Source organism: Musca vetustissima, unplaced genomic scaffold, assembly GCF_032173495.1.
Source record: "Musca vetustissima isolate MV318-11 ecotype Yass unplaced genomic scaffold, APGP_CSIRO_Mvet_v1 utg69497, whole genome shotgun sequence".
Classification (NCBI taxonomy): Eukaryota; Metazoa; Arthropoda; class Insecta; order Diptera; family Muscidae; genus Musca; species Musca vetustissima.
Genome location: NW_026883721.1, coordinates 1,999 through 26,957, shown reverse-complemented (window position 1 = coordinate 26,957; position 24,959 = coordinate 1,999). Strand labels below are relative to the sequence as shown.

Sequence of the window (24,959 nt, the reverse complement as noted above, 5' to 3'; positions counted from 1 at the left end):
TTTGAAATTATCAAATTACATATGAACTGTAAGAGTCTGTTTTAATTATGTAAGCATAATTGACAGTGGGTGGATGATGTATGTGTGAGTGAATGTCGTCCAATCAGACTAGCCAACAAACCAACCCATTCGTCTGTCCATCCATCCATCCATGAATTTATGCATAGTCTTCAACAATATTCATTACTTTCAACAGTTTATGTCCAATGTGTTGTGGGAGTGTGGATCGTCATTGGCAAACAACGAAGCACAATAACAAATTCTGCCTGTTTTTTTTTTTTTTTTTTTTTTTTTTTTTTGCCACAATAACCTGTCAAAATAGTGTCACAGTAAAGCTAAACAAAACAAATGTAACTGTAACTGATATTTTTTCTTATTGTTTTTACTTTACTTACCAACATGACAAACAACACACACACACTCACGCTCAACAACAACAACCACAATGAATAGAATGGCCCTTTTGGACAAAACTGGCTGTCGTTGCTGTGGGACTAACGGGTGGCATAGTGTTCATGTACATTCAATGTAAAGCCTATTTACATTTATGTCATCGATGGAAAGCCCGAAATAGGTATGTATGTGTATGCAGGCAGTACTGGAAATTGTGGAAATGGACCATAATTTTTGATTAAAAAACATGTTGCTGTTGCAGATGATGACGATGATGCCAATAACCACAGATATGAGAAAAAACGATAACAACAGCAACAACGAAAAAAATAAATTATGTCAAGTGTGTCATTTGTTTTTGTTCTTTATTATCTGCTTTTACAGGATATTGCTGATACAAAATGCTCCCGAAAAAATACATCCAACATCTCCGCCATCGCCAAATGCACAACAACGTAATCGCAACAGTAGTTCTTGTAATCAGGCGCATAACATTGGCTCGAATGCTCCAAATGTCAATATAAACATTGATGTCAACATGGCAAATCCAAGGCCCACATCCAGTTATAACTACGCCTCAACAGTAGAGGTGAACGACGTGGAAGATGTGACCGATGGCAGTGATCGACTGCCCACCTCGCCACATCACATGCTGCAACATGCTGATCTCGATGTTGATTCGATGGTATCGCAGACATCGGCTGGCTTGCCCAGTCGAGCATTGAGTAAGCATCACCATTCACACCACCACCACCATCATCTGCAGCATCACCTGGCGACACAACAGCAGAATCCACAGAATCACAATAATCACTCGCAGTTGGGCCAAGTGGCTGTGGCGGCAAACATTGAGTGTACCCAGTCGCAGCATAACTATGATCGAGATTTTGCTTTGGATGATGTTGTTTCACAGATCTCATCATTCCGACCCTGTCCGCAGGGTTCGGGTAGTATGACACCGTTCCATGACTCTATACACAATGTTCTTGAACATTCGGAGGACTCCAGTCGAGTATCGGTAAATGATTTGTGTGTGGGTTCGCGCCAAGATCTTAGCACAGATGGTCTGTCGACTGATACTGGGCGGGAACATGCCATGCAATTGAGTAGTTTTAGTGGTAAGTGTAAACAATTTCTGTGAAATCGCATAAAAACTTATCTGAATTGTCCGAATTGTCCTTGCAGGAAGTGGAGATCATAAGGCACCATCAATTAGTTCCGGAGTTTCACATGCCGTGGCCAATGGATTGGGAGGCTTTGTTTATAAGCCACACACTAAACGATATTCAAATTCATCCATATTCCTAGAAAATCGTGATATACTCAATGATTCGGTAGACCTAGATTTAGACAGCGGGCACTATCAGAAACATGACTTTGGAAGTGGTGCCGGTGGTGCAAACTGTAATATACTCACGCCACCCGACAGTGATGGTGGTGACAAATTAGAAAAATACCTGGGCAAAGATCTAAGACGATACTCCGATACAAAACTGCTGGGCAGTGCAGATGTAGAGGCTTCGGATCCCATGCTGGCTTGTCACCCCACACAGCAACAGTTTAATCCCTCACAGAGACTGGCCCCGCGGAAACGGCCGCTCATTAAACAGTACTCTGAATCTGCTGCCACTACCGTACTTGATATGGCATTGCCACATTCTCCACTTTCACCGCCCAACATCCATGACATTCAGCCACCGCCACGACATATGGTGCGGCATTCAATGCATACTGTCGATATATTGGATACGTCGGACACCTCGTTGCCGCATCCAATGGCCGCCGATCTGTCCAATAGCAGTCAGCAGCCAGCATCTGCCAGCTATCAACAACATCATCAGCAGCAACAAATTGACAAAGGGCGACAGTTTTTCAAATCGTTGCCAAATCTGAGCAGTAGTTGCGAAAGTCTCATTAAGAAATAAGCCTGCCAGCCCACTAAATTGTTCACATGAGAAAGGGTTTGAAATTTAAATTTGTATTTTCGAAATTGTAGACCCCCATTAGCATTGGCAACTACCATGTATTTGTCGAGTATAAAATGGAGAAGTCAAGGGAAATTGAAAAGTATAACAACTATCACAACAACAAGGGTCTTAAATGTTGTTATTTCTCTGATATGTCCAATACCATGGAATACAGTTACGTCCACATATATATTTTTTGTCATTTGACAGTGTTAATTTTATCAATTATAGACATATACTTAATTGTACCGGTTGCTTCATTTATGTCGAAAGACATTATGGAACCGATTGGAAATAATCTTTTAAATTTTTAAGCGGATGTAGATATTCGAAGTTTTTAAATCAGTTTGATTCTTTATTTCATTTACAAATGGTTTTACTAATGTAGGTCAATTATTTAAAGGCGTCGAAAGTCTTATCACAACAGATTTTAAAAATGAAATTTTTTTTTTATTGTTAATAAAACAAGAATAAATTATTGAGGAAGCATATTGTACAAAATTCATTAAATGTTCAAATTGTAAACTATTTTATGCATCTTCAGTTACAAACATATCATATGCCAATTTTTTTAAAATCTGAAGGGATTTTAATGAATTCAAATTTTGGTTATCCATGGAACGATGCTATTTGAACGCAAAAGACACAATTTCTTTTTAAATACCAAAATGTCTGTCCTTAATTTAATTCGTTGACAAATATAGTGTTCCAGATAACATTATTGTCAAACACCAAACATGACATTTGAAATGTATTGCAATTTTGGAGTTGTAACTAAGCGAAAACTTCTCACTCTCGTCTCTTAGCCGAATATCCTTCATAAAAGGAGCATCGTTAGTTAGCATTGAATATATGATACTGTGAAATATCAAAAAGAAATAAGAGCATAATACATGACAGAATACTATGAACTCATAGATGTACGAATAATCTTTTAGTATTGAGATTATGTTCGCAATAATTCCTATATTGAGAAATAATGCATTCAATTAAAAGTTCTTCGGCTAAACAATATTTTATGTGAAGATTCTACTGATTTGTATATTACAAATGACTCATTTTTTCCGGTCGCCCTAAAGGTCTGGCTAACGTCTAAGCATGGCTGTTTTGATGATGCTTTGTCAATATTAAGTGGTTCAAATAGGTCAAGACTTTTATGTGAAAATTTTCAAATTCATTTCTGCAAGACATGACCCGGAAAAGTTGCCAGTTTATGAAAGAGGGATGGTCGACCTTAAATTTGATAAAAATTCTATTGGTGTAAGTGGTCTAATATAGGGAATATTCTACTGTGGTTTAATTACCACAGAAGAGAATGCAAATATTTTACTCGAGATTTAGCTCCGCGGAATGCAGAAACTGAAACTCAGCATTCAAAATATTGCGACAACTACCCATGCTGATATGTAATACATCATTGGTCCTGATCGTTGAAATCTGCAATTTTCTACGTGAATGAAGAAAAGTAAGGCAAAAATGAATTCCCCTACGATATGCGTCTAGAGTTTTAGAGCACAACATTGCATCTATTGAAATATAAATCTCACGTAAAGCTCATAGTCTGGAAAATGCGTTAATAGTAGAATATATTTCCAACAACTCCATTAAAATGTGTTAAATTTATTTTTTTAATCTTTAATTTCATCCTGTAGTATGTATATGTAGGAATACAATATACTTAACTATAACTTAAAAACAATTTTTTAATATAATATTAACTACGATCATTTCCTTTTTTGACATTTAAGGTCAATAATAAATGCTACAAACATAATTATCTACAAATATATATACAAATGTAGTTAAATTTTATTAAAATACTTATTACAACAACAACATATATAATTTTTAGATAAAACAAATTTTCAAGCCGAAGTTGTTCAATAACTTTATTATCAATCAATCAGGCATTTTTTGTATTTTAAATAAATAAATGCTGCCCTTACAAAGGGTATGGCTGGCTGGCAAGCTGCTTATTATGCTGGGCGTGTGGGGTAGACAGAAGTTTTACGAAAGCTATATTGTTTATCAAATCCGTACATATGTTCGTTATGCTTAACAAGAAAAATAAAAAAAAACATTATAAAGACTGTATATACGATTATATAAGAAAACAACAAATCAACAATTTTACTAGAAGTAGTTATTTATAAGCTAGCACACCCACACAGAAAATTTGACAATTAATATATAAACATTTTATTTTCCACCCGTTTTCTACTTTTTGTTTTTGTTATTTAATAAGTGCTTAAACGCAACGAAATTTATTATCAAAAAATCTCCAATTTTCTGTCTCTTAAATGAATAAAAATGTAAAAAAAAACAAAACTGAAAACAAAATCAAATGCTTTTATGAACAAATTATTAATAAACAAAATTTTGTAAAAACAAATAAAATAAAAACTATTTTTGCGTTAATTGATTTTTTCTAACAGCACTTGAATAGTGAATAATGATAGAATGGAAAGTCGCGTTTTTTTTCGTTTTTTCTTTCCACATTATTGGATAAATTAAAGATAAATAACACAAAACGAAAAAAAGTATGAATAATCTGAAACAATTTTATAAACTCAAATATAATGCAAAAAAAAAAAATATTAAACGAAATAATTATATATTTTTTAAACTATAACATGCGATAATGCAATTATCCCCGTTAAAGGCGAAAAAATAAGTCCGCGTTGGTATATGCGTATTTGAATACATCAATATGTATGTAAACAAATAAAATGTGTATGTAATAAAAATAAAAACAAACAAAATAATTAAATTATTTGTAACTATATGTGTTTAATTTCAATTTATAAAGGCCAAAAAAGGAAAATATTTGATCTATAATGGTCTGTAATGAAACCAAAGGTTCAAGGATCTAATTTTATATCCATTCAGAAAATACGTTCTATAAATTTTATATTTTCTGAACGTTTTTTCGCTTTAACATTTTCGCCTTATTCGGAATGAATATATACAGCTGATTATTGCTATTTCACCTTTATATTGTTATAAAGTTTAAATAACAATAAAAAGTAAACATTTTTAATAAAAAATCAAAAAATATAATATTACACTATTAAATTACAATGGGGCAACACACATTGCAACTTAAATTACAATATGGCGACTCACATTACAACTTCAATTACAATATGGCAACACGAATCTTTTTTTCAACCACCATTTTCGAAAACTCGAATCGGCATCTGTTTATTTGATTTTCTTTTTAAAAAAATTTTACTTTTTATTGCTATTTCAACTTTATAACAATATAAATGTGAAATATCAAGAATTCGCTGTAAAACTAAATTAATATTTGAAAATATGGCAACCTACTACAGCATGTGAAACAGTTTTTTATTTATTGTTTTGAAGTCAATTAGTGCAACAACTACAACAGATTGCAAATAAAATAACATTTCTATGATTGCAAAAACCGCTTTGAACGACATTGCCAAACATACACGAATAATGGGAAGAAATATGTGATTGAATAAAATTAATTTGTTGTTCTACCTACCTTTAAATTTATTAGCGAAATGTCGCACAAAATGTCATCACATTCTCCCACTCCCTTTACTCCAGAATATAAATTTTTTCGCTTTCGAAATTGATTCAGAATAAGGGGAAAGTGAAATGTGAAAAAATTCGCTGCGAATTCTGGTTCGGAATAACTTTAAAGGGAAGAGCGAACAAATTCACGGTGAATTGATGTCCAGAATAAGACTGACACATCTAGTAGCAGTATGAACACTATATATAATAATTTATGGTATTTAAACACACACATTCTTCTTTATTAGAATTATATAATTTTTTGGATTTATTGAATTATATTTTCATTTCATTCTTCATATAACGGCTAATATCTGAACTAGAATTCGAACATTCTTCAATTATATCAAAATGATCATAACATTTAAAGACACGATAATTCACATTCATATTTAACTGCATCAGTTTATGGGCATAATTTTGAGATTGCGTTTTAAAAATGCTGCTATCGTTTTCCGCGACAATAAGATGCAAATGAATATTTTGTTGTCGATATTTGTCGATCAGCTCATCATTGTATTCACAACAAATTGGAGATAATTTAGTTGCCGAATTATCGTCCAAACCTAGAAGATTATTGGAATTGGTACAATTCAATAGCCACAATTGACGCAAATCATATAGACCACTAATCAGAAACACGTGATCGATAAAATCCAAAGAAAATTGTAATTTCGAAAATTCATCATCAAATAATTGCAACGCTAAATGAGCACCTGCAGAATGACCACAAATGGATATTTTAGTGGCTCCAGTATTATGGGCATATATTTTCAGCCATTTATAGAAGTTTGTAATTTGTTGGGTTAATTGTTCCAAAGTCACATTGGGGCATAGGTCATAGTCTACCAACAGTACACGATAGTTGTGTTCGACAAAGGTGTGTACAATTGGACCGGCTGTTGATTTATCCAATTCTTGCCAATAACCGCCGTGAATGAAAACTAAAATTGGTGTATCTAAAAAAAATATTTTAGATGGATGATGGCAGTAAATAAACATAGAAATTATTACATGTTATCTTACCATGTTCCTGCTCCTTATAGTAAATGTCAAGTAGTTGATTATCATTTTTTCCTCCATAGCGGATATCCAAACGAGTTTTATACAAACGACGAGCTAAAGACGTTGCTGAAATGAAGGAAAACATAAATTCTTAGCAATAATTCATGCGAGAATGCGCCAAAATTATGGATCAAGCTAGTAATTTCTTGAGAATTTAGACATTTTTATTAACCCTATATGGGTGAAATTATTTTTTCATATCTGAATTATTATTTATATACCAATTTAATTAAAAATCATAAATATAATTTTTCGGTGTTATGATTTTCCTTATACATCTCTGAGAAAAAAGGGCCAAATATGAGAGGCTTTGATTGCAAATATACCCAAAACTCATGAATATTTATAAATTTAAAATAATAATGATGAAGAAGAATTTGATTTCGATTTATTATTTAATAAAAAATGAATTGGACATTTCATTTTGTTAAGGAAGTATAAAAATTAGGAACTATACATCTAATTATTAACTATAAGCAACATTCTTTATAACAAGTTTTTTGGACTTTTTTCTGGTATACATATTTCTAAAAATGTTAGCATGTTTTTAAACAAAATCTAGCATCTTTTCCTTAATAAAGGCTTGGTAACACTGTCCATCCATTTCGAATGTTTTTTGTTTATTTTCAGTATTCCATTCCCCACCTCTTCTCTAAACATCCGTGGAATTAACTTCACCTAAAACTATTCAAATATGTACAAAATCATAAATGCTATGCGACGTACAGATAACAGATCACACATTGGTCTAAGATGGAAATATATTTAAATACCAAAAATGTTGTTGTAAAATTGGTCTTATTAATAATATTTAAAGTAATAATAAGTTTTGTTGTGTTTTTTTTTCAAATTAAAATCAAAAGCTCCAAAGCATCTCTTTCAAATAGGTTTTTTAAGTATAAATATTTTCTATTATCGTCCGATTTATGTGTTTTCTATATTTTTTTTAATTTTTTTACATGCGATTTCGTTACGCTTTTAGTTTCTTTTTTTCTACATCCAATAACTTATTGTGAAACTTTAATGGAGTTTATAGAATGTTCATTACCTTGACGGAGTTTTGTATTTCAGCCGACTTTACATATCGACTTAATTCTATTTCGAACATTGTTAATGTAATCTAAAATGGTTAGTATAAAACTTCTAAATTATAAATTACATACCTTCTCGTGAAACATTTACAAAATTCTTTAAAACTTCTTCATTGGGTTTGTCGCAATCCTGGAATCGTTTTGTGTGCAAACTTGGCGAATATTCTCTTTCCAAATCTCCGTCGATTTCATTGTCAACCATATTGTATGTCTCTGGGTGGTGGTTCTATGCAAACTAATCTTGTTTGATCACTGTTTGTCTCGATTGCAAAGGCAAGTGGCACTATCACATTAATAGCTTACTATGTATACAGTGTGATTGAAAAGTGTTCGTACACAAAGATATTTCTATGCAGAATTGGTAGTATATTTATAAATTAAATATTAAAATTTGTTATTATTTTGCTCTTAAAAATTAAAAGGGAGAGTATAGACAAGGAAAGGAAATACTATTAAACTCAATCCTTATATCTAAATTTGAACTCAGTGGGTTGGGGTTCATTTAATTTCATTTTGTTGAGCTCCTGCTTTTGTGCATTCTGAATTTATCTCGGTTTATTCATTGTTTGGATATTATTGTTATATAAGTTAATATAATTATGGGTCATGTTTGTTTTACATATTCAATTGCAATGTAATAAAACTTGTGCAGATACATCGACTCAGATTAGGACGTGGCAAAAATTTCTTCTAAGAGAAAGCCATTTGGGTTGTGTTCTCTATTTTTTTATGAAAATGGCAAGTTTTTTCTGTATATAGAATCATGAATGCATTATAATAAGCATTCATAGAATAACTAGACTTTTTGAATATTATAAATGATTTTATGTAGCAAAACAAAAAACAACAAATTTTCTTTTACTGGACTTTTGGGTAAACGAACAACATTTTGTAATAATTTTTACAAATGTGTACAAATTATTGAGTAAACAAAGGAACCTAATTATTACAAAATATTGTTCCTTTATCCAAAAGTCCAGTAAAAGATTTGACAGTTGTGTTACTGAGTATTTTTATAAGGAACATTTACTGTAAGAATTTCCTTTTACCATCAGCTGATATTTATTCAGCTATATTGTCATGTTTTGTAAACAAACAACGAATTTGATCTCAAGCAAATTGATTGTTTTGTGAATTTTATTTCGAATTTAAACATTAAATGGGTATAGAAAATGCAAGTATTTATACACAACATCAATTTCCGCATGTTATCCATTTCTTTAAAATAAAAATGCTGAATTTTTTTGCTCCAAATTGTTTGTTGTTTTAATCAGCTGTTTCTGCAAGTGCTTGACATTTTCTTGGGATCACATGTTTTTGAGAATAGAAACAAGCATTTGGTCTATTCCGTACTGCAAGAATCTACTAAATTTTACTACTACCAATACGAATTTTCCTTTATGTTATCGAATATAATAGTAAATTGCTCTGTTCCACAACCTGTACGAATCTTCTATTAATAGAAATTGTTTTCAATTTTCCCTTAAAAAATGCATTTTCCAGAATCTGTGAGAATGTACAGTTTTTTACAATGATAACAATTTTTCCTTTATGATATCGGGAAAAAATTGAGCAAGTGTGTCATTAAAAAGTGATAGTGTGTACACTGCTAAAGAAAACTTCTGAAATCGCTATTATTCAAAAAATGTGTATATATTGGCCACACTCAAACTCAGCCGACTAATCGATAATCGACTTTTGCATTCCTCTTTGTTATTTAATACTAAACATTGGAATTTTTAATATTTTTGTTTGAGTTTGCTTTTTTCGACTCTTCCGGGTCGTTCCATTTAAAACTTTTTAAAATCGACCTTTTCTATGCTAGCAGTTAGAAGTAGATAACCGCGCTGTTTACATATATATGGACGATTGAGATCTCTTGTGCTTTCCGGAACTAGAAAGTGATTCAACGTTAACACAGTTTATCCGATTTGATGTGGAAGATTTCGCATCAGAAGTAGTTCGACCGAGGCACCTTTCAATAAAAGTAACCTCTGGATATGGTCATCCAATGTTTTCAATTTCTTCGACTTATGTACCTTTAGTCGTAACCATTCCAACTTATTAAAATCACATTGACAGTAAATGCAGGTAGGACGTAATTAATTCACTCCTCCGTCCGTGCAATAAATGTTCCACAAGTTATTACTGTTGAACTATCAAACACTAAACTTTATGTCTCTAAAACATTAAAGCAAAAATATAAAATTTGATCCAATTCGATTGAGAACCAAACCATTTACCAATTTATCTCAACATTAATTCTATTTTTTAGAATAAATCATCGAATAAATAAATCACAATATATCCACTATAACATGTCGTTTAAATGAATCTCAAATTTTATATCATAATACTAATACAACACCCTCCATATATATTTTCAGAATAACATGTCCTTGTTTCCCGCGTACTCTGGCGAAAATAAAGACCCTCATATAATCAACCAAGAGTCTACTGACCCACCTTCAACATCTGGGTGGTTGGAGAATACAAGTTTTCCACTCGACGTCATCAAATTCACAACCGGACACTCCACACAAAATCAACTTGCAGAAGATCTAAACTCAACCACCAGCGATGGATCATCATCGTCCGACTCCAATAGTGAAGACAGTGATGGCGAAAGTAAAGCTAAACAAAGAAGGAGAGATAAGACAAAAGAGAAAAGGAAGACATCAAAAGATAAGACAAATCCAGTGCCAACTATTCCTGAACCTCCAATAGTTCCATCTTTAGATTTTACTGGCAAAGAAGAATTTTACGTAGATAAAAACAAGGCTAAACAATACAATTCGATAAAAACTTTGCATAAACCCGCGTGCCCACGCTATCGCGTACATCATTACACTTTGGGACGTAACTATGGCTATGTTGGAAAAGTAAAATTAAAACGTTATTATAACTGCATAAAGTACCTGGAGACTATGGAGAAAAATGACAGTGATAACTATCCGCTCACGGAAAATGAGTACACCTCGAAAATGGGCGAACTCAATCGTAAAACAATGGAAAATTGCAGAGAAATACAAAATTGGCTAGATCTAATTGCTCTGCAAGATCGTAATCCGTACAAATGGTCTCGTTTGAGAATTGCCGAAAAGAAAATCGACTATATTGAGAAAGCTTTGAATTTCCACCCATTTCATAAGGATCTGTATTCGGTGTACATAGACACCATTACACAGTGCTATACCTCTCACGACGTCAGCAAGATGTTGGACACATTGTTGGCCAAGGATCCGCACAGCTTGATTTTGTGGCAGGCTCAAATTATGTGCACGCAAGGTACAATGGCCAGATGTACAGTGCCCGATGTACTGCGAATCTATGAACGTTGCATGAAGAAAATGTTTCACAATCCGAAATCCCAGCATGTCGCTACGGCCGGTGATCAGGTGATGATGCAATTATTTTATACATGTGCCCTCTTCTTGCGTCAATCTGGCCTCTATGAACAATTTATTTCGTTAATCAAACTATCTGTGGAATTAAACGTACCTGCCAATAGTTGTATTCTCGAGGATTTGGAGCCACGCGAGCAGGACGAACAAGCTTGTGTAGAGTTCGAAGAACTGATTTTACAATCGGGTCTGCCAATGAATGAGATTTGGCTGCGAATTGAAAAACTAAGACAGGCGTTCTTTTTCCTACCATTTCCTGGTGCGTCTGCCAAATGTTCTGATCCTCAAAGGATTGTTTTCAACGAAGATGTCTGTCATTACGTGTATCCGCTGCAGTCGAGGGAACACTCCTTGAAAATACTACTTTTAATTGTGAAACTTTTGAAGGTTCCATTTGTTCACAGTCATTGTTTAGCAATGCACCTAGAGGGAGATACTGACGCCATTGAAGATATGCTAGCCATCTACCTAAATCCAAATTACCATTTATCCCTGGATCATAAGGATTTCTTTGAAAGCCTCTACGATCTATCCAAAGAGATGGCATGTAATCCGAGTTTCTTAAATCATTGCATAGGTCATGAGATATATTCGGAATGTTTGCAAAAGTTCCTATTAAATTGTTCAAAGGCCTATGAACAAATTGACGACAAGAAACGATTATTGTTCCTGGTGTTATGGTCAAGATTTCAATGGCTTCTTTTGAAATCGGCAGAATTTAGTAAGAAATTAGACACAGATTTTGTAAAAAGTGGTAGAAAGCTTTTTAAGTCATTACTAAAGTTGCCAAACAATCGCAACTGCCTAACGCTCTATGTCGAATTTGCTCGTTATGAATATGCAGCCGGTTCGCCTTTGGAAACTGTGGAGAATATTTTTAAAAATCTCATAACGGCCTACAACCAAGAAGAAAATCTTAATTCCGAATTGGCATATGTCTTTCTGACATATGGCGAAATTCTTCTGAACTCAAAGATCACAGAAAAAGTCAGTATAATACTGTCAGGATACGCGCTGAAGGCTTCGGATTTTAATCATATAACGAATGCCAAAAAACTTGTTGCTCTAAACGTGCTCAAAGAAAAAGTTGGCAATCTCATTAAAATCGAAGAGAATGTAAATATTATGTTGTTGGAACAATACCTTCTGCCCGATAACACAGTAACGCATCTGAAAATGTACACACTTCTGCTGTACGTGCTACAACAGAAGCAGCAGGCATTAGAATATCTTCAGAAATTGTTGGTCCAATTCAATTCGAAGGAGAACTCAAGGCATCAATATCTCAGGGAACAATTCTATGAAATCTATATCAATATTTTACAGATGCCCGGTGGCAATAGTTATATATCTCACGCATTGATACAACAGAGCATTGAAAAGGGCCTCAGCGACTATCCCAATAATCTGTTTCTACTACAAAAATGGGGCTGTCAATCTTCTTTACCTTGGTTTAAATTACGACACGGATATTTAGCCATTGAGACATCTATTAAATCCATAGTTTTTCTCATTGCGTTGGCTCGTTGCCGATTTGTAAGCAGTTTGTCCGATATCAGTGGTATTGAATCGAGCAGTAAATTGTCAGATGCAAATTTACACTATCATGAAACGATAGTTCGGCAACGTATTTTGAATTTGTTTAAAATGGTTGTCCATCTTCAAAACACAAACTCGTCGTCGTGTTTGACGCAGTCGCCCTTACTGGCATTGCGACGCAACTCATTGTTTTGGCGATGTTATTTACGCTGCTTGTCGGATCAAAGCTGTTCTTTTGAATTGAGTAAACAATGTTTATTGACCGCACTGGACGAGTGTCCCTGGAGTAAGGCCTTGTATCTGGACGGTGCCACCTTCGTACCACAAGAACTATCACATTTGCAAGATTTAATTATCGAAAAACAATTGAGAATATATGCATTGCCAGAAGAGTTGGAAATTTTACGAGAACGTTAATTTGTCTGTGTGTGTTATCTGAATAATATTAATAAAATTAATAATAATATTAATAAAAGAAAGTGTGTATAAAATAAAATACAAGGTACAATTAATTTTTTATATGCTTTAATTTAGCTTCGACCCGAATTCAATGATAAAAGTTGTTTATTTGGCAGCATATAATTTAAATCGCGAAAAATTAATGAAACATTATGATTTCTTTCCAAAATATAGTAGAGAATACATTTAAATGTTTGTTTCATCCATAACAGAATAGTTTCTCCCAGAAGGCTACTTTGAGAAAAAAATGTGACCAGTTGATAGCTATACCAAATTTTGTAATATTATACCATTGTTCATATCCTTTAAATATGTTTCATGAACCATCTATGTTTGCTCTCAGTAATAGATTATAATGCAATAAGGATGATGTCATGTCGTCATCTGCGCAACCTTCTGTCATCATCACTATTGAGTATGTTAAACATACCGAAAGGGACGGAAATGTAAAATGAATTGTTTTTTTGTGTCCATATTTCGAGTACGATTTACGAAGGATTCTGAATGTTTGAATATAACTCCGTTGGAAGGAGAAGAAGTCATGACAACCATGGCATAATATTATTGTGCTATGCATGACAACATAGAAACATAGCCATTTCCAATGATGACTCACAATTAAAAAGTATACCATCAACAAAGGACAAACGAGGACACTTGATATGCTAGCTAGATCAAACGAATAATATGACTATTAATTTGTTTAAAAAAACATTACAAAAACATGCTGCACATATGTATGCAAATGCTTTCTATCTCAGAAAATATTTACAGTAATGAAATGTTGTTATATTTAGCGAGTTAATTTGACCCGCTAAATATTTAGCAACCATTACCAAAACAGACATTCTAATCAGTTGATCAGATTTCGTGACGATGTCATAAATATGGTCAATACTATGTCTACAAATTGCAATTGGCATACGTACTATATGCTGATTTATGTTAGGTTTATATCATGGGTTTATTTTAAGTAAATAAGGAATTAAACAAGTGAAAAAAGTCGTTAAGTTCGGCCGGGCCGAATTTTGAATACCCTCCACCATAGGTATACTTGACAGCAGCAACGTACACAGGATTTCATTTCGGGGGGGGGCCCGGTAGTACAAAATGAAAAAATTCGCTGTTGCAAACATAAATTTACTGTGAAAAAAATTCATTTCGGGGGGGCCCGGGCCCCCAGGGCTCCCCCTGCGCACGTCCCTGCTTGACAGATACTTGCAATGAACATATAGGGAACATACCAAAAAGTAGGCCTATACCGATTTATATAAACTATTATGTACACCAACATATACAAATTTCAGCAAATTTTAATGGGGATTTATCCTAAAATCCGAAAAACCCCAAAACGTTGACCGATATTGATAACGCATGCTAGAGTATAAAATCCTCAAACTATTGCAATTTAGAGCGCAAGTTTATATAAGGTATCATTATATGGGGGCTTGACCCTTTTTGGTTGAAAAACGCGTTCAAGAACCCCAAAATGCCGAAAATTGGGTGGTGTCCTTATGGGGGCTACCCGAAAAAATTGACTTATATTTATAATTTTTAGTGGAGAGATTTGCTTTTGAGTAGATTTTATTCGAAATTAATTATATTTTTATTTAATTATAATTATTTTTTTATACATACATACATATATTTAATTTAATTTTTAATATATTTTTTCTGTATACCAATGTTCAAGTAACTTTTTTTATATACATTTTTGTACTTATTTTATGTGATGAACTTATGTTTAGTATACTCTGAGTCCATGTTAAAATATATATACTTTTATTCTGCTGAAGACAGTTTTTTTTTTTTTGATTTTGTAGCTAACTGCTACTTTTGCTAGTTTTCGTTCTGACAATTTGGGAAATGTAGATGGGATATTATTTATTGTCGTGTTAATACATTACTTTTTTAATTTATCTATTACATATATTTCATATTAATAAGTCAATTTTAAAATGTGTGTTCTTCGGACTTTGAAATACCATGAATAAACAAATAAATTACAGCGAATATGGTGGAAAAACGCGCACAAAACACCGAAAATGGGAGGTAGCCTTATATGAGAGCTATGCCTAAACGTGGACCATCTCCGAACTTGACCTGATTGCAGACAAAATACGACTGTGATACAACAGACGGACATATATTTTACGCTGATCAAGAATATATGTACTTTTTAGGGTCGGAAATGATTATTTCGATGCGTTACAAAAGGAAAAACAAAACAAATATACCTTCCATATTATGGAGGAAGGTATGGAATTGACCCCCAAATGAAAAAGTCGCTCTTCATTTTACTTATTTTTTAGAAATTCAATTTCGTTTATTTTATTTGTCGTGGAATGAAAATTTCTTACAAAAATGAAATTTTAGATGAATATTAATAGTAAAACATAGTGAAACACAAATACATAAATATTAATGTATTAATAATAACGAACAGAATAGAATCACTCCATATGTTTCCATTGGTATATTAAAAGTACATGACTATCTATCTTCTAGAGTGATGATGAGTCATCAAAAGTCGCAAATGCTATCAACTAAGGACAATGCTATAATAATGTTTAAAATAAAGTATTTAATTCAAATACTTGGGTAATCTATCGTAAGTATGAATGTGTAACGTTATGCGTCGGCTAGACTAGATACAGATGCTTTTACTTCTTCTCTTCCTTTTGGTCCTTCGAATCGGCTGGCTTTTCCTCGGCATTCTGTTTCACATTCAAATGTGCTGGTCCTGTTTGCTGAATTTGGATGACGCGTTCATTTGATTTATCCTCAATTTGAGGCTTTGGTACACTGACAGTTAAGACGCCATCCGACGACAGAGTCGAAGCTACCTTTTCGGCATCATAACCTTTGGGAAGGACATATCGACGGACGAAGTGTCTCTGAATGTAACCGTGCTCATCCTCACGTTCTTCGTGTTTACCCTCAATGACGATGCAATTGTCGACGACTTTGACTGTCAATTCGTTGGGTTTGAATTGGGCCACATCCATACAAACTTGGAAGCCATCTTTACCAACGGGTGATACACGGTCTTCCTTTTTTTCACCGCGACGAGATCTGGCAGCTTGGCGTTCACTCAGGCGATTTAGCAAGCTCAAAGGTAGAGTATATCCGACAGAGTTAGTTATAGGTTCACGGTGGGCATGGCTATGGATCAAGTAAGGCGATAGACCCAAACCGAAATCGTTGCCATAGTAGGATGGAGCTTCACGATCCAATTCGTCGAGAAGGTTCAACAACAATGCTAGGCTGGACATTTTTAAACTTTTGTTCCTGTTTACTTTTTTCAACTGTGCGAAAATTAAATTTATTTAAGATTGTTTCACTTGTTTTTGCTTTATAGAATTTTTATTAAAACGATTGTTGTATTTATCGCGAACGATTTGCAACTTTCTTTTGTTGTTTACCGCTTGAATTCTCAAACTGCATTGAGTTCTGCCGGCTGGCGGCAGCTTTTTATATTTGTTTCCCACCCCTTCGTGAAAAAACGAGTGTTTTCTAGAAATTGTTTTTGTCGGAGAGTGAGTCAAACACTGTTTTGTTTCGAGAACTTTGCCGCCGTTCTCAAAACACGGGCAAAATCATATGGCATTTTCTCTTTGTGTTCGACACACACTGTTTGTAAGAGAGTTTTATTGATACTCTCTTACAAAGAGAATAACGACACGAGAAGAGAAAGATACACTAATTTTTTTCTCTTCTCTTGTTGTCATAATATTATCTCTTCGGACAAAATACAATCCATCGCAATTTGCAAACATATTCAGTTTCCTACGCCCTGGGTCAGTAAATATGTGCGTAAGTAAACAATATATGATATATGTATATAAATACATGTATATATATATATATATATATATCTGGAAAATTCCGATTCATACATGTGTAAGAATAATAGGGATATACAGCATAAGAATGCTTCATGTTGTCAAAGGACTCTTTGATGTGCGATGGGAATGGACAACAGTAGGCAACAAAAGAACTTTCCAGTTCAACGGTTAAAAATGTCTTTCGAATGATTTACCGGGTGGGTAAAGCACTGAACTGAAAATATGAATTTGCACTAGGACGACAAACATGTCATTTTGAATGGTATGCCAAATTGTTTTAAATAAATTCCAATTAAAATGGAAAGTATTCATTACAGGTGTCGTCTGGAAGAAATTATTATATCTGAATTATTACTATATCTGAAGGTGTAAACCACATCATTGCTTTATATATCCTGCAAAATAAGGACTCATTCTGTTTTATGTTCTCCGGAGACCTCATACGTAATATATACTTCTCTTCATTTATTGTAATGAGGACAAAGCTCGATAAATTTAAGACAGTGTTCATGGCATAATTATGGAAGATTCCAATTAAAATGGAAAGCATTCATTACAGGTGTCGTCTGGAAGAAATTATTATATCTGAATTATTACTATATCTGAAGGTGTAAACCACATCATTGCTTTATATATCCTGCAAAATAAGGACTCATTCTGTTTTATGTTCTCCGCAGACCTCATACGTAATATATACTTCTCTTCATTTATTGTAATGAGGACAAAGCTCGATAAATTTAAGACAGTGTTCATGGCATAATTATGGAAGATAGTCTCATTTTCAATACGTAACTCATAAGAATTTCAATTTCAAATATCGTAAAAAATTAATTCCTTTAAATTTTATGAAAGTTTTATACAGTAAAATTTATTTAATCCGGATGATTGCAGACCCCAATCCAGCCAAATTTTTCGGATTATCAAGGTTTTTAAATTGGTCTAAATTTTTATTAATAGAGATAAGTTTAGTAGTTTTATGTTTTTTTTTAACAATAAAGATATTCATTGTCAAAATATGAACTTTTAATAACAAATAGCGTCAAACCATGTCGTTATTATGGATGGTAGTCTCATTTGAGAAATTAATAATGACGAACGTCATACATCAATTTCAAATAAAATGAAAAATAAATTCCATAAAATTGTGTGTTGATTGGCATATTTTCAGAAAATTAAAAATTTATATTTTTTGAAGCTGCACATTATTTTCAAGACGTAACTATGGTTGTTACAACGTATATTTATTGGCTTCAGAAGAAGGGAACTTCAAAAAAAAAATTAATAAATATAAATAATTTAGCAATTTTTGCTACTGAACACATCCTGTGCGTACATTTGGAAGGAAGGTATTTTCATTTAAATTTTTAAAGCTGAATGTTGCCAAAAGTAAATTTATGAAAAAATATTTCCTTTTGTGAGCCCCTGTTCTGTCAAAACAATTGCTCAATTTGTAAATGTGTTAAAAAAAATTAAAAAAAAAATCAAATTCACTTGTAATTAAAGTTCAACATTGCAGTACTCAGAGAAAAATCTTTCTGAGTGTTAGGAAGAATTCTTATTATAATCATATTTGCAAGTCCATATTGTGAAAAAACTTGACATTCCATTAATTTTTTGCGAATTAAAATTGTAAAATTATGTCAAATAAACCAAACAGCCTGTTGAATATCTTTATAAGTACATAAATATTACAAGACATTACACTAGACTACAGTTTTTATTAATTTAATCAAGTAAGCCTAAAACGGCATATACATTACAACTTTTTACGGGGTTAACCTACTTTATGAGGATTTATTTGACATATAGGCAAAGGAATTGACAATTGAAACCCAGTGGGTTAACGAAATCCGGTTAAATGTAAACGTACTATAACTCTTGTTATTGTACCATGTCATGGCCTATATATAAGGTCATCGATACCTCTCAAGTTTGCTGACAAAATGCATTATTGTGAATTGACTTCCATTATGAAAACATAAACAAAGTCGAAATTTTTGACAGTAGACTTGAGAAAAAACAGCTGTTTTCCGATTTCGATTGCTATCTTGGTGACCTTATTAATCCTCCCTTATGAGGATTTATTTGGCATATATTCAAAGGAACTGACAATTTAAACCCACTGGGTTAACCAAATCCGGTACAATGTAAACGTACTTTAAGAACAATATTTATATGCTTAAATACTTAAAATCTTTAGAAAATATACATTTTTGCATAAAATTTTTTGGAATTTATTTTTGAATTTGAAATTGAGAGATTAATTCCAAATTAAAAAAAAGTGTTGCCATTATTAATTTCTCAAATGAGACTACCTTCTGTAATTATGTTATGATTCTTTGTAAATAAATAAAAAGTGAATTTTTGTCGTATTTTAGCACTATAATTCTGTACTCTAGTGTAAATGCAAGTATGTTGTATTTTTTTATAATGCATATGAGTACATTAGAAATATCCCAGTATTCTTCTTTATTCTGGAAACAGCTAGAATTTCTGGAAGAGCAGAACAAAGGACAGTATTTTTTCTGCATTTTCTCTTTTCACTTTTTGTTTTCTCCGATGAACGCTCTTGCATTTTGTTTTTTGCAAACAACAACTTGCCTTATAAACTTGCCAAGCTTTGTTCTGCTCTTATTTTAGTCTTGAAAACCGACAAGTTTGGTCGTTTGCGTTAGTGCTGTGCGCTTTGCTGCTAAATATTGCAACTTGTATTTTTGTATTCCCCGGCTATTGAAGAAGCAAAAGGAAGAAGAGGAAAATCAAAAAAGAAACATACATATACCGACAAATTGTGTGTGTATACAAAGAAGAATAACTAGAAAATGTCTCTGGTACCAATTTTGATGCACTTGGCCCGTGACTTGGATGCTGAACATCGCAGTTTGGATGATTGGGATCGTTTATTGGACGATGATTTTGGATTTGGTATTAATCCCGTGGACATCTTTCGTCCACGTTTGGCCCAGCTGCATGGCAGACGCCCATATTATTCGCCTTATATGCTAGGTGGTCGACGTCATCATCATCGCCAACACCGAGATAGAAATGAGATGACTAGTGTCATGCCAACAGTGGGCAGCGATGGCGGCTTCCAGGTATGCATGGATGTATCGCAATTCAAGCCCAGCGAATTGACTGTAAAAACTGTTGACAACGTGGTAATTGTAGAGGGAAAGCATGAAGAGCGTGAAGATGACCATGGAATGATTCAGCGTCATTTCATACGCAAATATACTCTGCCTAAGGACTACGATCCCAAGGACGTTCAGTCGACAATTTCTTCGGATGGAGTACTTACTGTAAAGGCTCCACCGCCACCTAATAAAGCCATAAAAAATGAACGTGTTGTTCCGATTCAGCAAACTGGTCCAGCACATTTAAATGTCAAACAACCGGAAGTCGCTCAGGCTATAAAACAAACCCAAAATGGAGCTGCAGCTGGAGAAAAGACTTCTGAGGAAAATAGTGCCAAATAAATGCTATGATTTCATTCAATTTAAACTTAAATAGACATTCCATATTACTCAAATTTTATTCGGACATCACTTTGAATTAGAATTAGTTTTTGTGTTCGTTTTCGTTTTTGTATTCTCATGTATTCATTTCACATTCACATTGTACGAGAAAAAAGACTTTGTATTGAATCTAAAATTAAAAAAAAAAAAACTGAATAAAATTCACTTTTGTAAAACTTCAAATTATATGAATTATTATTTATTACGTACATGTCGCTTTTGTATTTTGCAAAGAAACTACCCACGATGACTATAAGTTACATTTGTTAAATTCCCACCAAAATTCAGGACATTGAAAATTTATTTACTATTTTCTATGAGATTCTGTGCATAGCCTTCCAAAAGTCCTTCAGCGAAAGATTTGTATTTAAATATAAGTGTGTCTTGAACTTGATTTGTTCCAAATGTCCCAAAGGACTTTATTTAATTTTTTGTTAATTGTAGCCTCCATCATAAGATGGAGATGTTTGAATTAATTTTCAAAATGTTTTTCGGGTCCCATATTATATACAGTGGTGGTAACGTAATTAAAACATTAACGTGGTAAAAATTTTCTGATCAGCCCTCGATTCGGTGGAAGTTGTTTTTTAAGAAAAAAATTGGAACTTTTTGAAATTTTTACCATATGTAGCCCTTCTAATGCTGATTACAGCAACATATTTTTTTCGTGGGGAAATCAGTACTTCCCGAGATATGGGGTTCCAAAGTTATAAAAATACCCCCACGTTTTATTAAATATATTTAAGAATACCACTCCGAAACGTTTATATTTTTGGAGCTGATTACAACCACATAATTTATTGGGTAGACTTCGTGCTTCGGAACGCGTATAAACGTTCTTTCCAATGTAAAGTACATTATTGTTTACACTAGACTAAAAGTTACTTATAAATAACCGATCAGTAATAAAAAGTACAAATTCAGTTATTCGATCATAATTTTCTTTAAATTTTAATTTTTTATGTAGACGGCCTTTGGCCGGGGCTTAAAACTTTCTCCTATGGACGGGTGGAAAATTGGGCTACGCGAGCAAGATTTTCTTTAAATTTTAATGTTTCCTTAAATTAATGCTGGGCAACCATGGGAACTGGTTTCCCTTGTTTACTTGCATCAATATGCTCGTTCTCTGCGTTCTCTTTTTGTAGGACATTTCATATGACGGTTTCTACTTTACTCTCCTCTCTTTTTGCACACCTCTATTCTACATAGCCGGCCTTTGGCTGGGGATTTACGACTTCTCCTATGGACAGGGGGAAAATTGGGCTACGCGAGCAGAATTCTCTTTTAATTTCAATTTTTTCAGTAGACGGCCTTCGGCCGGAGCTTGAGATTTTCTCCTATGGACAGGTGGAACATTGTCAAATTAATAATTGTTATACATGATTGAATAAAATTAAATGCATATTTAATAATCCCCGGCCCCAGCCCATTTTTCGCCCCTAGCCTAATTTCTCAAGAAGTATGGATTTCCTCCCATAATAGTAACATATTTATGTAATCAGTATATATTTATGTAATAAGTATACAAAAATGTTAATGTTTGACCCCACCATAAAACCCACCCAAATGACTTCCACATACATATACGTATTTTTTAGTTCAATTTTTTTATTATTAAAACTTAACAATATAATACATACAAACTTAAATATAATCCTAAATTAAAATTAATGAAATCGGAAATGAACACAAATTAGTAGCAAATTGTACCATGGAAATGAATTTAAAACTAGTCAGTCAGGAATTATTGTAGTGAATTGGTTCGGTGTTATTTGGTGTCCATTTTTTCGGCAGCACCATTGCATGCTTCCACGTTCTTTTTCAATTCATCCGGTTGTTTTACATTCAGATGGGCTGGACCGGTCTGTTGAATTTGAACTATACGTTCGTTATTCGCTTTTCCCTTTATTGCCGGTGGGGGTGCTTTAACAGTTAACACACCATCTGACGATATTGTGGAAACGACATCTTTGGGATCATAACCTTTGGGCAGTGTATATTTACGTACAAATTGTCTCTGGATTAGGCCGTGCTCATCTTCACGTTCTTCGTGCTTTCCTTCAACCACCACCATGCGATCGACAGTCTTCACTGTTAGTTCATTTGGTTTGAATTGTGAAACATCCATGCAGACCTGGAAACCATCCTTTCCCACTGTGGGAACGACGAGATCAGATTTGTCTGCATGCGACGACTCTTTACGTGGACGAGTGTATTTTATTAGATAGGGATAATAGCGATTGCGTGGACGTAGTACTAAGGAGCGATGATGACGGGGTCTGAAGATGTCCACTGGATGTATTCCAAGACCAAATGGAGCCTCCAAAAGTTCTTCAAATTCGCTGAAGGAGTCATCCAGTTCACGTAGTAGAGGAATTATCGACATCTTTGTTCTTTGGTTATTGCTAAATTCTTCTTTTTATTGAAATGAAAAATTGTTTCTTGCTTTGCCTATTGGTTTTTTTTTTCTTTGAACGTTGACCAACAAAAGATTTTTGTGATTTTTTATTCTGCTCTGTAGCTTTTTCAGCTGTGGATATACCTTTTGTCGAGATTTAATTCAAACTGAACATACCGCTTTCGACGCCATTGCGGCTTATATACTCTTTACTTAACAAAGAGTTTTTTTCTCGATTTCTCTTTTAATATTTTCTAGAAAACATTATGAAAGAGAGAGAGAGATAGAGAACGAAATGGTCCGACCGGGTTGCTTTTCGAATTGTGAGAGGGGAGAGATAACAACGAAAAAGCATTTTTTGAGACCGGTATATTTAATAGTTTGCATATGTACATAGGTAAATATGTATGTACACTTTTGTTAATAACCCCATGGAAATTCTTGTCTGGAATATTGCAGACATTAACAAATTCTTGCTATTTATCATTCATATCCTTTTTTATTAATATTTATAATATATAGTATGTATGTATGTAGATGTAGTTGCTTACAACATTCATGAACCTTCTAGTTATTTCCCCAATCCAATGAAATGTTGCGTAGATAAAAATACATACAGACATACATTCATTTGTTTATGTTTTGGTTTTGATAAGATTCACGTTTGCAATGCGTCTCTATAGAATTACGGGTATTATCGCTGTCTGCTGAATCATCGCTAACAACAATTTGTTTAATAAAACAACAAAACCAAACCAAAACAAACAAAACTTTTATTTTTGTTTCAAGTTCGCATAGCAAAAACGAAGCATGCGAATATTATTTTATGGGAGAGAGTGGTTAACAATCGAAACAAAAGCAGAACCATTCGTTGTTTTGTTTTGCATGGTTGCCGGGCTGGCTGGCCCTACCCCAACAAATCTATAATCTAATAAGTGTATTCATTGAATATTTATTTCTATATCTATTTTTAGTAGTTCTATCACATTGGACATTGCTGTCAGAATTACGTGGACGAATTTTTATTCTTTTTTCGTGCCAGTATAGTTAATATATTTTACTATTTATTGATTTTTGTTTTTATGAAAATTTTGAATAAATCACATACTATTTCCTTCATATTTTTATTTATTTGCTGGTACTTTTACCCTACACTTTTAAGTACAGTATTTTTCGGTTAATTGGTTTACCCGTTTAATTGAACCACATGATGGGACAACAAAATATTGCATACGAAAACACATGTAAATTTCCTCGGATAATTAATCCCTGCTAATTGATTTTCCCGTTTAATTGGTTCAAAATTCATGTCATCGAAAATCAATTTCCTGTTATTTTTCACCGGTTAATGGCATTATTATTGAAAAAATCTGGCATTTTTATAGGCCCATGGTTCCTTTTGAGAATATGAATAGAATCACTTTCTGAGTCGATTTATGCATGTCCGTCCGTCCGTCCGTCTGTTGATGGGTTTTTGGAAATTCGTACTAGAACGGTAGAAAAGTACTAAATGTGATACCATTTGTATTGAGTGTAGGATAGATGTACTAAAGGGTTTTTTGGAAATTCGAACTATAACTATCCGAAAAGTATGAAAATGTACTAGGTTAGGTTAGGTTTGGGATGTACGGCTGTTGTAACAACCGTCCACTCGGAAACTATGTCCATTGTGATCATCCTTTATGTATAGGTGTACCTATAAAGAGAAAGAAGAAAAGATAGTGGAAGAGT

At 33.4% G+C, this 24,959-nt stretch overlaps 6 protein-coding genes across 6 annotated transcripts in view; 3 read left to right on the top strand and 3 right to left on the bottom strand.

Moving 5' to 3' along the window:
- The window catches only part of LOC133330747 (uncharacterized), a 29,520-nt gene extending 27,202 nt beyond the window's left edge, over positions 1-2,318 (top strand). The window contains exons 4-6 of the mRNA XM_061539159.1: positions 454-574; positions 778-1,511; positions 1,579-2,318. Of these exons, the coding sequence (XP_061395143.1) occupies positions 454-574; positions 778-1,511; positions 1,579-2,318 (1,595 nt within the window). The remainder of the gene's footprint in view (positions 1-453; positions 575-777; positions 1,512-1,578) is intronic.
- A 3,867-nt stretch (positions 2,319-6,185) lies between these two features.
- LOC133330746 (kynurenine formamidase) lies at positions 6,186-8,267 on the bottom strand. Its single transcript, XM_061539158.1, has 3 exons — positions 8,138-8,267; positions 6,936-7,040; positions 6,186-6,868 (listed from the first exon to the last, which is right to left on the bottom strand). The coding sequence occupies exons 1-3, from the start codon at positions 8,265-8,267 to the stop codon at positions 6,186-6,188; spliced, it is 918 nt and encodes a 305-aa protein (XP_061395142.1).
- A 2,191-nt stretch (positions 8,268-10,458) lies between these two features.
- Positions 10,459-13,425, top strand: LOC133330745 (nuclear exosome regulator NRDE2). Its single transcript, XM_061539157.1, has one exon. It carries the CDS (start codon positions 10,459-10,461, stop codon positions 13,423-13,425), a length of 2,967 nt encoding a protein of 988 aa, XP_061395141.1.
- Positions 13,426-16,130: 2,705 nt separating this feature from the next.
- On the bottom strand, positions 16,131-16,742 carry LOC133330737 (heat shock protein 23-like). The gene has a single exon (XM_061539149.1). It carries the CDS (start codon positions 16,740-16,742, stop codon positions 16,131-16,133), a length of 612 nt encoding a protein of 203 aa, XP_061395133.1.
- Positions 16,743-20,114: 3,372 nt separating this feature from the next.
- Positions 20,115-20,792, top strand: LOC133330742 (heat shock protein 27-like). The gene has a single exon (XM_061539153.1). It carries the CDS (start codon positions 20,138-20,140, stop codon positions 20,789-20,791), a length of 654 nt encoding a protein of 217 aa, XP_061395137.1. The 5' UTR covers positions 20,115-20,137; the 3' UTR covers position 20,792.
- A 1,806-nt stretch (positions 20,793-22,598) lies between these two features.
- LOC133330740 (heat shock protein 27-like) lies at positions 22,599-23,220 on the bottom strand. Its single transcript, XM_061539151.1, has one exon. The coding sequence runs from the start codon at positions 23,214-23,216 to the stop codon at positions 22,599-22,601; it is 618 nt and encodes a 205-aa protein (XP_061395135.1). The 5' UTR covers positions 23,217-23,220.
- Between the last annotated feature and the right edge of the window lie 1,739 nt (positions 23,221-24,959).